A 16,911-nucleotide genomic window follows, 5' to 3' on the forward strand; every position below is an offset into this window, starting at 1 on the left:
GGAGTGCATCTGCCCCGTGGTAACAACAGTTCGATATTTTGACTGCTCATCTAGCACAGTGGTCAGAAAGGATAAGGTGGGTGATTTATCAACTCAGGTGATCCCTTTAGTGCATACTTTTTCTTGCTCTTGTCTTAAAATTGCCAGGTTCTTGCCTAAACTCTGAAGTTTAAATTACATTAGCACTAGGTCTGATACTTCTGCATAGTGATGCACTGGTAGGCATATCCCTCTTGTTTTTTATTTGCTTCCCAATGTCACTGAGCAAAATATTCTTCCTGGCAGTGACAGTATCTGGTAGTGGTCAGGAAGACAACAGCTGTGTCCCAGGTATGGGCAAACGTTCAGATTTGTAATACAGGGTTTATTAGCTGCATTCTCAGCTGAAGTGGTAGCACCTTCTTCCCCCTGTGCCTTCTCTGCTGATGTTGATAACACACTTTTAGAGGAGAGAACACAGGCTTCTAGATATGCGTCACAGTGGACTGAGCATAGGACGGGCCGTCATCCAGGTGGGGACTTGGGAAGACTTTGGGATTAGTCAACTACAAGCTTCAAGACACTGAAATGGTAGCTCTGAGTCCTTTTGAGGGTTAAATCCATATATCCTCTCTGTGCTTAACCCAGATAGAAACAAGTGGGGCTTGAAACAGATAGAAAGAACCAAGGTCAGTCACCTCAGCCCTCATTTCACATACTTTGTGACAGCATTCATCAGGGAGATCATGTCCTCTTCTGGCCTTTCTGTAAGCAGAAAATGGGACTTACGAACAGAAGCTCACTTCCAGTGCTTTTTCCATAGTTTCTCCATTTACTGGAGCTGCCCAGATGTCACTCCCATCTGCAATAACATCTTCATGTGCAAGCAGTCCACTAGCTTCTCCAACTGCCATACATCTTTTCAGCTTTAATCTTCTGCCGTCTGTTTCCAGGGCCAGAGCCTCAGAAGTTCATGCTCCAGCCTTTCCCCCAAGAGTTCCCCGCCTTTCTGCTCATAATTCAGTTGCTTTGTAGCCAACAAGGGAAATGGAAATAATGTTGCCCTTGTTGCCTCTTTCTATTCTCCAGTCCCCTATTTTCTTCCATCTTTTAGTCTCCTTCTCTCTCTCTCTTTATTTATGTGAGATGAAGGAAGGAGAAACAGAAGCAGCTGTACAAGTATTTCTTCATCTCAGCAGAAAGAGGAGTTATAGGAAGAAAGAGAGATGGAGAAAAGGAAAACAGTAGGAACAGAATAAAGGTAAAGATGGAAAACTGAGAAAGTAAAATAAGAGAAAAAGGAAGCCATTAATATTACTTTATTTTGTATCAATATAAATTGTTTTAATTTAGTCTAAGCCTAAAGAAGGGAGATGAACTGGAAATCTTGAAGCATGGAACTGGGCAGATAATAAGGAAATGGAGGAAGGGGAAGCATTGAGACTGACTACAAGCCTCTCATAAGCTTTTACTGGGGTGCTTACACCTATTGTTTATGCCTATAACAAAACATCTGCAGAAACATCACGTGCATTTGGAAGGTTCTGCCCAGTCCCTCAGCAGAGCAACAGAAGGCGTACTGCTGCAGATCTGCGGTAGTAAACAAAATTCTGTTTTGTCCTGTTTTTAGAACAGTTTCTGAATGATTAGATGAGGAACAACAGTGCTGCGGGGGAAAGAGGGAGGGGTGGACCTTTTCCTTTTGACAATTAGATGTGAGCTGTTGAAAGCTGCTTTCATGGATGAATGCATAGAGAACTAAGGATGTCTGGCAACTGATTTTTTTGATTAGTTTATTGTATACCGTAATCCACTCTCACTTACAGATGAAGCAGGCCTATTGCAGGCATTGGACTTCACAGTTGTTTGAATTCTCTGCCAAAACCCCTTAGAACCTCAGAAGTCTGAAGAGGACCTCAAGTAGGGCACAGACAAAGCTAGTGCGGCAGGAGTAACTGAGCTAATCAGAAATATCAATCTGGGCACTTCACAGTTACATAGAGTCTGATTTGCAGGCACCTTAGCGTCTGTGGATTCCAGCGGGTCCCGAGTGCTCAGCTGTTCCAAAAATCAGGCCTATGGAGTATGGGGCGTTCGGGGCTCGAGTTGTTTCTCTCCATCCTGCTGGTTTGACTGGCTTCTTGTGGGGCAATGATGACATCCAGTGGGGAAACTCGTGAATTACAGCAGTATTTTATACGTGGCATGAGCTGCTGCAATTGAAGTAAGATCCTGCAAGAGAAAATAACTTTCTCAAGAAAGGTTCCATGCTGTATTGAATGGCAATAGCTAAAGGTGGTTTTAGGTTTTAAGGAGAAAAAATCCTGGGGAAGTGTTGACAGCAGCATCTCACTGTGATTAATACTCACGTGGTATTATCACTTCCATGAAAGGTTTTGTTTCATCAGTTTTGTCCTAAATTTTTGACCCCCCGATTTTTTTGAACATCTTAAGGCTTCTTAACATCCTTAACTTTCTATGAAATCCCAGTCATGTTAGCTGTTTCCTTCAACTCTCTGTATTTGTGTCACTTGCCCCAGTGTTTGGTACAGGCCTGGGGCAAGATACATTATCTGAAGTTTAAACTGGATTAGATGTTTATGTCATAAGTAATTGGAAGCACAGACAAAAGAAATAATACAGGAAGGACCTATATAATCTTGAAGAACTGAGAACACGTGCCTGTCTTTTATGGTTTCATTTTGCAGCCAGAAGGTCTGGGATCCCAGCCACTGCCAGGTGATCCCATACCAGCTGCTTCTGAAAACGCTGGGTTTTTTTCCCTCCAGTACCTCATCAGGAGACCAAGGGCATTTTCTTTCAGATGTGTACTTTGATACTTTAATCCCCTTCTCATCGTCAGCCCTGCAGTAGATTGCTTCAATATGCTTTACAAGGAATTACACCTGACATCAATCAAAAAATTAAATTTCATGCAGAAAACCACCACCCGGTGCTATGAGCTACAGCAGCGGGCACAGCCCCAGCGCCGGCATGGCGGAGGCCCCTCACCACCCACCAGCTGCTAGTGCTGAAGCCACAGGCCAAAGCCGCCGGGGAGCAGCTCCCAGGGGCAGCTGAGCCTCGGGCTGCGGCCTGCAGAGGGAAGCCCTCACACCTCGGTACCAGCGCGGCCGCTGCAGCGCGCTGGCCGCGTGTACTCATGTGATGGCGTCACGATGACACGACTCTTTACGTCACTGCATGACTGCTGCAGCGTGGACTGCTGAATCGCTCCGGTGTGAAATAACCCCCGCTGGCCGCTTTTTCCCCAGCAGCGCGTTATTACCGCCGCCCCGTTACCGATGCCGACGGGCCGGGGGCAGACAGGCCCCGGCCGGGCCCCGCCGCAGCGGCCACCTCACGCCCACGGCCCAGGACGCGACATGACGTCACGCCCCGCGCGGCGGCCCCGCCTTCTCCCACAGCTAGGCTCAGGCCCCGCCCCCCGCCGGTCCGCCCCGCTCGGGATCCGCCCCCTCGCCTCTGATTGGTGCTTGTCCCGCCTCTCGCGGGGCAGCCCCGCCCCCGTCCCCGCGCTGTCCCTCCCGGCGGTGCCGTGCCTTGAGCCCTGTCGCCCGCCTAGCCCCGCCCCGCGGTGTCAATTGCTCCAATTGGAAGAGGGAAGCGTTGACCGGCACTCCTGTCACCCAATGAGATGCAGTGTTGGCGGGCCGGGCGGGCCGAGCGGGCACCGCCCTCCGCAGGCGGCGGCGGCGCTCCCTGAGTGCAGGGGTCGGGGGCGCCGCGTCCCCCCGCCCCGCCGCGCCTCAGCGGGACCGGAGGCGGCCGCTGGCTGAACCCGGGCTGAGGGGCGCGGGGGCGTCTTCCCGCCGCTCCCCGACCCCGCGGCGCCCCCTCGCCGCTCGGAGAGGAGCGGGGCGGCGGTGCCCCCCCCCGGGCAGGGCCTGCGGGCCGCGCCCCGGTGCCGCCGCCACCCCTCCCCCCGGCCGGCCTCCCGGGCCGCACCCCGCCTCCCTCCCTCCCTCCGCAGCGTCGCCCAGCCGAGCCGGGAGAAGGGGAATGGGCGGTCCCGGCCCTTAGCCCCCGGCTGCGGCTGCTCCTCCTCCCGGGTCCCAGCGTCTCGGCGGCCTCCGCCCGATGCTGGCGGAGCTGGCTGGGGTCTCCGCGGCGTTGTGAGCGCTCCCGCCGTCCCGCAGCCGCCATGTCCGGCGTGGTGCGCACCCTGAGCCGCTGCCTGCTGCCGGCCGAGGCCACGGGCCGCGCGGGGGAGCAGCCGCGGCGGGAGGGCAAGGAGCGGAGCCGCGATGCGGAGCGGGAGGCGCGGCGGCGGAGCCGGGAGATCGACGCGATGCTGGCCCGGGAGCGGCGGGCCGTGCGCCGCCTGGTCAAGATCCTGCTGCTGGGCGCCGGCGAGAGCGGCAAGTCCACCTTCCTCAAGCAGATGCGGATCATCCACGGCCGCGAGTTCGACCAGAAGGCGCTGCTGGAGTTTCGTGCCACCATCTACGAGAACATCCTCAAGGTGAGGGGCGGGAGGGGGCCCGGGGCGGGGAGGGGGGGGTGGGGAGCGGCGGCTCCAGTCGCCGTCGCCCGGAGCCGTCGGGGATGGAGGCCGGCGCCGACGCATCCACGGCAGTTTGGGGAGTTTGGGCCGAGCCCGGAATCGCCGTCGGAAAAGGATGTGATGAGCTCGGCCGGGGCTCCGCCGCACCTCCCCGGTGCCCCTCCCCACCTCTCCGGGGCAGGGGTTTCAGTGGTGCAGGTGTTTTGGAAGGCGTGTGCCTTTTGTGCGGCTGCCCGGCGGGCGGCGGGAGGCGAGGCTCTGTGGGGCTCCAGGCGTTATCCATCAGAAGGCCTCGATGAAGCAGGCTCAGAGGAAACTTCCCTGCAAAGGGGATTGAGAAAAGCTTTGTGGGAGCGCAGAGGAAAGAGGATATAGGTGTGGTCTGCGTTCTGGAAAAAACATTACTAGGGCATCCTCGAAGTCAGAATTGGAGAAACTTCAAAATTTGAAGAAATGAGGAGGAGTTCCCGTGCCTCTAGCACATGCCCTGAGTCTGTGTACCTCGAGATGGGATGAGAAATGGGTGCTTGTATAGATGTGGCTGCGAGTGGTTATTACTCAGTACCTCTTTAGAAATGGGGGAGCATAGGCCCTTAGAGTTGGGACGTGTGGGATGTTATCAAGCATAGCACTGAAGTGGAAATAACTATTTTGGTACCTTTGCGAAAAAGTTCTTGTTCAGTGTGTGTGCCGTCTTTATAGTGCTGGTAGTGTATTTCTCTAGTGACTTGAGATTATAAAGGTAAAGCCTACAGATAGAGCCTTTGGTCTACAGACATTTAAGGAGTATCAGCCTTGACAAATAGTGTTTCTTTCTGGGAAACAAGCTTTGATGCCCTGTGCAGGTAGAAGTGATCATATTTCAGAAAATACCTGAACATGCATAAAAAAGTCACTTAAGAATAGCTCTATCTCTTCATAATCTTCCTCTAAAAAATTTGCTACTTTCTTGCCTGTATTTTTCAGTAGGACAGTCTCCATTCTTAGGTGGGCATGGATTTGTGAGGCTCTAAGATTTCATAGAAAATTAAAGAAAGGAAACTGTGCAAGTTAAGGATAACAAGTTACTTTTGAATTTTCAGATTTGTTTTTACATGGAAGTTTTATATGCACTTAATAGGTGCATGCATACAATGGCCCTTGTTTCTAAGAATGCTGCTATTCCATGAAGGGCTTTTGCTTCTGTTACAGAACAGGAAAATTGTTGACTAATTTTCTTTTCCTTTTTTTGTCCACTTTCAGAATTGCAGGAGCCCATTAACTGCAAGAAAGCCGAAGCTCGGAAGCTTCTCTTTCGTTGTAGCTATGCAAGCAAAGAGTGTTACAAGTTTTTATACACATAGAAGTAAGGAGTATTATTTTAGAGGTCTTAATGCTTACTTTGGTACTGCCAGTGATTTATTTGTTACTGCTACTGATTTAAAGTAGTAGCAGAGGCTTTAAGGAAGCAGTTTGTGAAAACAGAAAAAATCTAAGACTCCTTCCTCTTTAAGTTATCTAAGCAATACTAGTTATGGAAAAATGTAATATTTTATGTATGCAGAAGGTATAGAGCTTTCAGCAGTAGAACTTGGTGTGCTTTGGAAAGAAAAATAAGCATCTTCATCTTGTAGTAGGGAGACGGAATTCTGCACTTGAAACACTTGCCTGTTGGATGGCTTTGGGCAAATTTGTAGAATTTAAGAGTAGAATTCAGGTCCTCAAGGTAGCAGTCAGCTATTCCGATTCAAAATGGGTAGTTAACAACACTTCTTGGATTGTTGTCAGCTGAACACCTTTTTAAACCTCCTAATAATCAAACTAAAATCTAGAAGTGTTTCTAAAGTGTGTTAATATGGTTCAGCAGATTACCATTTTTGGCCTTGCAGTTCATGATTTGGGAGTGTTAGGTTAGGCTACCCTTCTGTGCACATGGACCGCATCTGTCTGACTCTTCCTTCTCCAGATGACAGAGATGGCTCTGGCATATAAGAATAGTGTTCTCTTCACATATAGGTTTTGGGCAATGGCTTGGGAGTGGTCTCTGTGGAAGGAGTTTGCAGAAGGAGAGAGAACAAACAAAGGGAACTAAATGAGTTTTCTGGTGGGAAGGAGTTCTGAGACTGGAGTGTGGGGAGAAGGCAGTAGATGTTCTGTTTGTGTTTTGCTCATCTGAAGGAAACCTAATAACACCTTGATATTATGCCATAATCATCAGGAAGGAATCAAATACCAAGACAGAATTACAGGGCGTTCAAAACAGAGTGATGTTGTCAGTGCATTTATTTTAGGATAATTGTGTAATACTTTCTTGTATTAAACTTCTGTGGATAACCATAAGATGTTTCAAGTAAACTTATTTTACTACTTTAACGATGCAAATTGTCAAGTGAACCTGATTGCTATTCTTTCTATAATAAAGTGTTTAGACTACAGGTTCTTTTAACTTTTTCAGGAAGTTCATAGAATGATCATCCATTAAGACTAGATGAAGTGGAGATCACCATATATCTAATTTATGAGAAAATACATAAGATTAATTTTTATAATATGATATGTGGACAACATGAAATGAAAATGATCCTATCGCATAGCATATAAATCTGACATTGTGAAGTACAGCTGCAGCAACCTTAGCCCCTTTTTCCACACAGTTCTCGGCATGGTCAAACAATGGTTCTGTTAAGCTTCTACAACACTGAGATCTGAGTTAGAAATGCAGTGTAAATCTCTGGGATTAAATGGTCAATTTTCATTTTCCAACCATGACTAAACTTCTCTCTGAAGGAGAAGGATTACTACTCTCTCAATAGTGCTTGATAATTCTAAAGTGCTTATTGCAGTAGTATTTAGGCAGTCTGTATAGCTTATGGAGAATGAAGGAACTGATTCAGAGAGCAGAGCCTGAAACCTCTTTGGAAATAAGTGCTATGTATGAACTGACATTGTCAGCTTCCACTTAGAATTTTCAGCTTCTCACTTTTCTGGTATCTTCTTAATGCTGAGTTCTTTCCTTATGCTGTTCTCTCTGTTTCTCATCCCCCACTCCAGGAAACCCTAGTTAGAAACAAAATGCTGAAATGAAATAAATCTATGATACAGAATTTACTTTTCCATTTAGTACAGGTGATGGTTCAGGGCCTTGCTAGCTTTTTCTGGCATTTGTGGGATGGTCTTCAAATACATTAGTTTTGCTTTGGTTTAAGGTAAATAGTCATCGGTTAACTAGGGTTTTGCTTGTTAATCGAGGCTAAGTTTCAAAGTAACTTTTTGGAACTTTTTGATGATTGAAGTGAAAAGCAGTAGTGTTAATGTTCTGGTATGAGTACACAGGCTTCATGATTTTAGCACACCCACCTGGAAAAGGAAAGTGGATAGGACAGGGCTCACTGCTGCAGCATGAATTTTAAGGCAACTCTTGGATATACAGAGAAACTTGGAAAACTTTTGTGTACCTTAAGTTTCAAATCGAAGAAGTGGCTGGTGGTGTTACATGAGCATTTTGATTTCTTCCAACTGTATCTGAAGGGATCTTTTGATAACTTCCAAAACAGATGGGTTGGCCTTGCTATTCTAGTTGCTTCCTTTGATAATAGTTAAAGAGCTTAGATACTTGATGAATCATGGCTCTAATGTTCCTTGTCTAAATGTTTTTTTTTGTTTCAAGTATGAGAATATCATGCTGCTTGAAAAAACCCGGTTTAGCTGCGTAAGAAAATAATTAATCTACAAGCACCAGAGTGGTACTTGCACCAGCTTGTTTGGATTTCAATCTGAAGAGGAAAAAAAATCAGCTTTTAAAAGCCTAAGTATAATCTGTTGAATTTTTTGCTAATGTTAGTTTCTATGTTGAGAATGAGAAGGCCAGCTCAAGGTTTCAATACATGTGTGAGTGTTGTCTGTGGCCTGAATTGTGGTGATTGACTAAGGAATTGAAAAGCCTGGAATTGTGGTGGAGAGGAGTACTCAGGAAATGGTGTGTTACTTCATTTGTGGGCTCTGAGTGGGGGAAAAACAACCAAAGATTTTGGACATGAAGACTCCCTGGGGATATATCTTTGGGACTTCTGAGTGCCGTTGGAATACACGTGGCATACCCAAGAGCATTTCTTCTTGACAGCTTGAATATGAGTGGCAGTAAAGCGGGCAAAATGAGTAGCCTGTGCTGAAGTCCATTTTAAGAAGTTTGGACTTCTGCAACCAATACTAAACCTGGTCTCCTGCTGCTTCATTGTTGCAGGTATTTTCTGTACCCTATCTGGGGTGATGTTGTGTTTATGGTCTCTGACGCTGTCATTGAAAAACAAACCAAGAAAACTCGAAACGTGCAGGTTTCAGTCGGGTAAAGATACAAACTCTGGGAAGTGGGAAAAGAATATTCCTCAACTTAGTTGGGAACTACACTTTGTATTCAAATTGCCTAGTCATTTGTAGTGCAAGCATATTTCTTCTAATAGCCTACAAATGAAGAGGGAATACATCTTTCCGTTCTGTGAAGTCTTGTTATTCTTTAAATGGGCTTGCCTATACGTTTCCTTGGGTTTACATGCAGACGAATTTGGTAACCTGTTAGGAGGTGATGATAGCGACAGTCAATCTGTTCCTTCAGAGTTGGGATCTAGCTATACTTGTAGTTGGTTGCAGGACAGTGTCAATCTCATTTTTGCTGGGACAGTTTCTTTTAAAAGGAATGACAAGGAGAATACTCTAGGAACTGTGACTAATTAGGAGCTTTCTCACTGAATTTTAATGTAGAAGTGCTAAACTTCTGTGATAGAACTGGTATTTAAATACCAGTTCTATCTTTGCTTTTTGCTTTTACTGTGTAGTGGTTATTTTAATACAAAAAATAATATTCCCCAAATTATGTAGAAAATAAACAGTCCTTATGAATCTTGTTGGTCTAACTGTTCTGGGTTCGTTTAATTAATTAAACTCTTACTAACTTCCAGTTGATGTATTTTCTGTGTCTTAATTATAAGTTCTGTCAGCTCTGGTGGTCTTTTTGCATTTGGGGTGTCTTGTCTGGGCTAGGAGAGAGCAATCTATCTTCATCATGGTGGATAGTGGAAGCGGAGTAATGGTCAATAGTAAATGATAAATATTCGTTGTTGTTCCAAAATAGAGTTCACAATGCTCTTGTGATGTAGTCATTAGTATTGCAGAACATGAGTTAGTCCCTGGAGACTGTAGACACATACTTTCATGTTTTCCAGACAGTTTAAGTCACTTGAGTGACTAAATTTGAGAGCTTATATTATATTTGGTCAGTTGAGTATACATATATTTTTATGATTAATTGGAAACAGTATTGGCAAAGAAATCAGCAAATTGTGCTACTAATAAAAATTACAAGAAAGCTTTGGAGCAAACTAGCACAAATCGCTTGAAAAAGTAAGTTCAACACTAATTACAACAGGAGAACAAACTAGAAGGAATCGGAGGCTGTAGAGTTTCCAAATGAGATTCCTTCACTTGTATGAGTTTTTCATCCATGTGGGAGTGAGGAGCTGGTCTTACCCTAATGTTGAAGGCCCTCTCTCTCTACCCTTCCCTTCTGTCTAAGCACATCTGCTGGATACTGTGGCAGTAGATTTGAGGGCAGCATGGCAGGATCTTGCCAAACCTGATGGATATACTTTTGGAACTGAAGAGACCGCTTCTACTCCATTGAAAACATGAACTAGATGTTAGTATGATGGTCTCGGGAAAAGGAGAAACCTGGTAATGTAATTCTGAAAGCTCAGAACTTGAAGGTCCTGCACCTGTCATCATCTCTCTGCTGCAAATAAAGCTTGTAGCGAGAGTATTTTTCTTCTGCTGCATTTATCATTATTTTGCTGGATTCGGTCAGAGACAAGGACTCTTTTTCAGACTTTTCAGACAAGCAGACATCACAGCTGCTCCCAGTTCAGAGATTCAGTGGCTAATCCAAAAGTTTCTTAATGTTTGTGTTCCTGTGGACTAAGTAAATGACACTTCCCATTTGTTCCCATTTTTTATTTGTGTGTTGGGCTGTAAGGTAGGTCATCTTTACTGTTTACCCTGCTCTTACCTGGGTGGCACTGGAGAATGTGAACGGTGAAAATAACATGCATAACTGGTGAGCCTTTTTGTTGTCTAACTGGTGCTGCTCCGACCCCTACCCTTTTGTCTGTCTCACAGCAAACTAATATAGGTAATAGAAATCGCTTTTTATATAAATGACTAGGCTGTTGGTGATGTCTGCTCACATCTGGATTGGCTTGTGGGCTCAGACAAATGAGAAACCTATCAGACAGGAGAGGGTGGAACTACACTACCAGGAAAGATGCTCCTTTGATAGTACCTAGTTGTTAGACTGACTGCTCTGTCATGTGCAACCTTATCCTTAATGACATTGGGATCTTGGCCGCTGCTTGGCTATAACATTCCAAGGACATAGATCAAATAAAAACACCATTAATGTTTTTATGAGAGCGTGTTGTAAAAATCTGATTGTCTTGCTATTACTTTGTTAGATCACCTTCTTCCTAGTGTTCCAGATGGCAATTTTAAAAAAGTGCATGCAGCTATACTTGCAAACACTAACAACTTTATTTTTAAAAATCGTAACTGAAAATGTCTTTTTTAGAAGGTTAAGAGATGTTTTCTAAAAATACAAGTAGGTTACATTTTATCATCTTTCTTTACTTGCCAGTAAGCGTTGACTGCTGAAGAGTCCAGTCCCATCTATGGCTGTGTGAATCAGCTTTCTCTGTCTTGTATTGGCACCAGTGATCACAGAGCTGTTGCAGTTTTTTGGTAAACTTGCCAGCCTAGCTGGACTTGTGTTCATATTGCTGCATTACTTCGTACTGTTCCACTGGCATAAAGGGGCTGTTAGAAATATTTTGCTGAGGTGGGAGCACTCTGTTTGGTATTAGCTCAGATTTATATTGGTCTCTGTGAATTGTGATCCCCAGACTCTGCCAGTTCCTTCTCAACAACAATGAGAAAAGCACACAGTAGGAAACAGGTTTGAATTTTCCTGTTGCCTGCAATGGTCATGTTGGTTTACACCCAGGAGAAGACAGTATTGCCTGTTTGCTATAACTTGGAGTCCCCTGATCAAGTATTCAGCAGTGATCAGCACTTCTCTCACAACAGCAATTTCCATAAGTAATATACAGATGCTGGAGATAGAGGGCTTTCCTCTAGAGAGTGTATTAATTGTAAAAACTTAGAGTAGCTGCTGCAGTATTTCACATGTAATAACAATTACTCTGTTGTCTGTGATCTCATACCCACTAGTAGTTCCTTAAAATTATTTTGAGAAAATGCACTGTAGGAGACTTTTCTATTTGTATACAAACTCTAAGTAGTTTTGCAAGTTCTCTCTAGACATTTGACTACAATAATAAAATCTTTTGATCCCTTGACTGCTGGTCTGTGCATGGAAGGACCTGCCCTTGCTTACGAGCGAGTGCCCCCCAAACCTATTGTTTCCATTGTGTGTTTGGTGCTTAACCGTGGTGGGTTCACTTGGCCTCTGAGTTGGCCATTTGGTGAAAGGTGTGAGATTTTAAGAATAACGGATCCTTCAAGTACTGGAGTATGTAAATAATTTAAAATGTGAATGTTGTGTTTTATGTAGTAGTGTGACTACTGATGTAAGATATTCTTAAATCAAGCTGCTCTGCAACATTTCTTTTCATGTATTGGCAAGCATCACTGGCTCCAAGTGACATGAGCTGGTGATAACCTTTCTAATAATTCCAGCAAGATCACTTTATTATTTTAAAATGCAAGATGACCTGGATATTTTTTTTCAAAGCTAGAATGCTTTCAAAAGTAGAGGAGACAAACATATTTGAGTCAGTCCTAGTAATGAGCATTTGCACAAATGCTCATAGAACCTTCGTACTGCTGGTGAGTAGCAAACATTCTGCTTAGTGCCGAACAGCTGTGCTCTGTCAGGCCAAGGATCTAGCGCTTTGTCTCTGACATGGAAAAAAAAAACACAACCAAAAACGGGTACAAGAACAAGGCAATGTGATACTTTGGTATACCCCTCCAGTTATTGGCAGCCTTTGGTTTTGGAAACTTCTTGAGCCAGGAGTTGCATCTGGAATGTAATTGAATAGTCCTCTTTGGACCTTTCTTCCATCAGTTTGTCTTGATTGCTTTTTGAATCCATTTATACTTTTGGCTGACATCCTATGTAAATGAGTTTGTCACTGGGGGGTTGTATAGAAAAAACTTTTTTTTAGTTTAACTTCTGTTTGATAACTGTGTTGCTGTACTACTCATTCTTGTGTAGCAAGGGGCATGGAAAGAAGAGTCTTTTTCTACCCCCCTTCTCCAATTCGTTTGTAATTTCTGTGGTTTCCTGGTATATCGTGCCTTGGTTATCTTTTTTCAAAGATCTCCTTAGTGCGTTCTTCTGTGTAAGATACAATACTTCGTGAGTTAGATTGCATGTCACACTCTTCTTACACCTTTTATTGTTCTACCCTATCTCCATTTAGGTTTTGTGTATGCCAATTACTAGGAATGAAACGAAGAATTTCCTATTTTCCCCTCCTTAACGGATGCTTCCAGTATGCTGCTGTTTTGCCATTTTCTAATGCCTGACACTATCCTTATCTGTGAATTTTAATTCTTTCCATCTGTGCTTATTCTGGGTACTGCTTTGATTGCAGCACAACAGCTTTAAATCATTTGAACTGTTCAGAAGTTTATTTCATATCAAAAGCTGTTGCCATATTTTTTTTCCATATTCCAGATTTGAAAAAACAGCATGGTAATTGACCATATTCAATCTTCTGAATGAAAGAGAAAATTGACATTTTCTATAGTAGTAGAAACAGAAAAACTGTCATAGCAGTGTTGGGAAGGTTTACTGTGAAATGAGCACTGCAGTGGAAATAGTCTGGTGTTACCTTCCTTATTAGAGCTTGGGAAGGGAGTGTTGTACATTTAATAAGACTTGGTGGGTTTTTTTCTTATTAGTACCAATGGTGTCTTAGTCCAAATTCTATTTTGATAAATATACTTTATTATTAAATATATTACTCTATTCTGCTTATTTGGTAATAAATGGAAATTCTTGGAAGTTTAATTAAATTTAATCTTCTAAGTGAAATCTTTACCTCTGGGCATCAATAGTACCTATAAACTTTTAAGCAGTTTTACTTGTAGATAGAAATTACTCTCTGGCTATCTCCCATGATGGTCTCTTTGGAGAAAAAACATACAGAAAGTGTTTTGAATCTTTTTCTGGAAAGAGGGAACCCTTCCTATGGTAACTTGTTCTGCAGGGTAATGGGGCAAGGATTATCAAATGCTCATTGTGGCTGCAAAAAATAGTGTTAGCAGTAACTCTGTATTGCTATTCTCACATTTCATGGGCTCTAAATTTGGCGGTTCCTCTGTTTCTCCTCATCTTTCTGACATCTGCTTGTAACATCTATGGAACTGTTCTGCAGAGATGGAGAAAAGTTTAGATTCACTTTACTGGGGATCTTGCTGAGTCACAAATACTCTTAACTGCTAAGAACTGAGGGGAAGAAACACTGGCTATTTTACTTGTTATGTAAAGCTTTTACTCCTGGTGCATTTTAGGTCACATTTGTAGAACACACCAGCATCTCAAAGCTGGTGTGTTCTACAAATCCTGGGGTTTTTGGTTGGGTTTTTTTTTTTGAGAAGTGCTGTTCCTGTGTGTAGGCATAGGACAGCATTCCTGCTAAGCTATTTCCTGGATTTATGTTCTTCATTCAGTGTTTAAACTTGACCTTCTATGCATGTCTATATATGTCTGTTTTGTCAGTGCTAATGGTGACGTCTTTACATCTTAATCTGCCACTTGGTCCCAGATTGGGCTCTGTATGTGATTCGGTGGCAACCATTTCTTTCTCAGTCAGAGGAAGGTGCTGACGCTACAAGCTCCTGTGGGTGACCTTACAGTAGTTTATGCACTCGCATAGGGTCTGTGAGGTCTAAGTTTAGTTCCCTCTCTTGCCCCAGGGAGATTCAAACCTGCATTTCCAAGGAGCAGCAGCCAGCAGATAAGTGACTATTCTGGGACAGGAGCAGTCTCTACGCCCTTGGTTGAAACTCTTCTGTGGTTCTCTCCAAACAAACAATGAAACTTTCCTTAACAACAGTCTCTTGAGATCCTGTGTATTTCCAGTGGGAGCAGAAGAAGGCAAAGCAATAGTGTGGGGAAATGCACCGAGCCTGAGGTCCTGGTGCTGCTTTGTCCAAACAGGAATTGTGCAGTCTTGTGAACCCTCTGAAGGGACTGCAGCAGCTGTGAGATGGGGAGGGGTTAAATCGGTCTGAAAGCTGTAAGATGGAAAAGCTGGAGCTGAGCTGAGTGGCTGAGGGAGATGGTTACAGAGAGCTGGAGCCGAAGCAGGTGAAAGGTCAGAGCTGGCCTGTGTGGGCTGGGAGCTCTGGAAGGGCCCAAGGCGTGGGGAGATGGGGATTGCCAGCCAATTAACCATTTCTGTTCATAAACACTTCTTGCTGAACAGAAACAAACCTGGCATTAAATACTTAGAAATAGCAGTGTCCCACCAGTCTCAGTTACCACAATGCTTTGGAAAATCTTGAAGTTCTCGACTGGGGGAGCTGACACTGACTTTGAATTGCAGCCGGGAGACTGTTCTGTGCAAGTGATGGGTTTGCAGAAGTGTCTAAGGTCATGAGATGTCGTGCAGGCATCTGCTATTCAGAGACAGAGCCTTATAAGTGTGTTTTTCCTTCATGCTTACACTTGTAACACTGTTCAAATAATACAGATCTAAAGACTTCCATTAATAAAGGGATAAATTCTCTAACTAGGAATGAAAGTTGGCTTTTTGTCTGTATGACAGGGTTACTAGATAGTTATGTCTAGAATTTAAAACAGCAGTTTGTAAATATTCAATTTTCATCTTTTCATGGTATTGTGGAGATATATTCTCTACTTTATAAAAAGAAAGTAATAATCACTAGAGAATTATAAATATTTATATTTTTGGGAAACAGCACTTCAGGAACACTGTTACACAGTGATGATTATGATGCTTTGCTTTGAGTTCCAGTTCTGTGACACACGAAGTTGCTTCTCACTTCCCTTTCCAATCTTAATTTCTATTGGGAAACTGTTCTTGTTGTATGGTGCTGTTAAAGGACTGGAGAGGTGAAAGGTTCAAGCGTTAAGAAAACATACATACACTCTTAATAGCTTAAAGTATGAAAAAAAAAAAATCAGTTCAATAATGTGGAGGTTCATGTGGAAACAAAACTTAAGTTTTGTTTTTTATTTATTTTCATAAACTGTAAAACCAAAGAACACAATGAGAAAAGTAGTTTAACATTACACACACAGATTTTACATGTGAATTAGAGGGTGCTTGAAATGCTAAGCGCCATTAACAGATCTATCCATTATTAAAATGGTGCTTACTGTTGAGAAATAACTCTTGGCCATCTGAAGCTATTTAGTATAGGTGTAGTTAGATTCAAGACTGAAGTTTTAAAGTTTCATGTGTTTGGCTTGTTGCCATGAATATGAAACTAAGTTTCCATAAAAACTGCAAAATGTGAAATTAAGCAGTCTCAGTAGTCCTGAGTTAAATTTGAGAACTAGATCACTTTCCTTCCAGATGTTTTTTTCCAGAATTATAGTACCAAAACCTACCTCTCATAATGTCTTACCAAATGTGTGGTGAGTTCAAAAAGTAAGCTGATGCTGATGGAAAACTGCACCTGCTTGAAATATCAGCAAAGTCTTCTGTCTCTTTGCTGCTGGGCTTTCCTACTGGAACCATGTGGATGAAAGTGTCTCAGTGGAAGATGCTCATTTACAGCAAACTTTCAAGAAATCTGTAAAGTTGGGTAGCTGTGTGGTATAGCATCCAAGCAGTTTGTCAAAATTGTGCTTTACAGCAACGTGTTTTTTGATCTTGCTCGTTTGGTATTGCTGTCTTTCTTACCTAAATGTTTAACTAGTTGGTGGATTTATACAGCACTAGAAGTTACTAAGTATCCTCAATTTTGGATGCTTAATATACTTCACCAGCATATAGAGTATGTTCTTTCAACAATATTTTTTTAATGCTTTTTGGATCTCCTGATGGTTGAGAAAACTAGTATCCTTTTTGGTCTGTAAAACCCAAATGCAAAGAGAAAGAGGGAAGAATATGGTTTTAGGCATGATATTATTTTCAAAACTACAGCTATGAGACTCATACCTTAGTTCCCAGATACTTTTCTTAAGCATTTGATGTTTACTTCTATTATCTGTTGGTAGTATTGCTTGTTGCAACTAGCTGTTGCTGATATTTATATATTTTTTTCCCACCTGGAAAAATACATTTTGGCTAAGATGTTGCAATAAACAATGTTTATGATTCTCTCCTGAGTTCAGTCTCACCAGAATAATGTTAAAAAAAAAAAATCTTCAAGTACCT

The 16,911-nt window shown here is 43.1% G+C and overlaps 1 protein-coding gene and 1 long non-coding RNA gene across 3 annotated transcripts in view; one reads left to right on the forward strand and one right to left on the reverse strand.

Annotated features, from left to right (window-relative positions):
- Window positions 1–1,746: 1,746 nt before the first annotated feature.
- On the reverse strand, window positions 1,747–3,372 carry LOC141966724 (uncharacterized). The gene is made up of 2 exons (XR_012634612.1): window positions 3,283–3,372; window positions 1,747–2,211 (listed from the first exon to the last, which is right to left on the reverse strand). It is a non-coding gene; the product is annotated as an uncharacterized LOC141966724 (long non-coding RNA).
- A 404-nt stretch (window positions 3,373–3,776) lies between these two features.
- The window catches only part of GNA12 (G protein subunit alpha 12), a 44,269-nt gene continuing 31,134 nt past the window's right edge, over window positions 3,777–16,911 (forward strand). For both annotated transcript variants that reach the window (XM_074918755.1, XM_074918756.1), the window contains exon 1: window positions 3,777–4,465. In XM_074918755.1, the coding sequence (XP_074774856.1) occupies window positions 4,145–4,465 (321 nt within the window). In that variant the 5' untranslated portion in view covers window positions 3,777–4,144. The remainder of the gene's footprint in view (window positions 4,466–16,911) is intronic.

The sequence above is a fragment of the Athene noctua genome, chromosome 15 (assembly GCF_965140245.1).
Source record: "Athene noctua chromosome 15, bAthNoc1.hap1.1, whole genome shotgun sequence".
In the NCBI taxonomy this organism is placed as follows: Eukaryota; Metazoa; Chordata; class Aves; order Strigiformes; family Strigidae; genus Athene; species Athene noctua.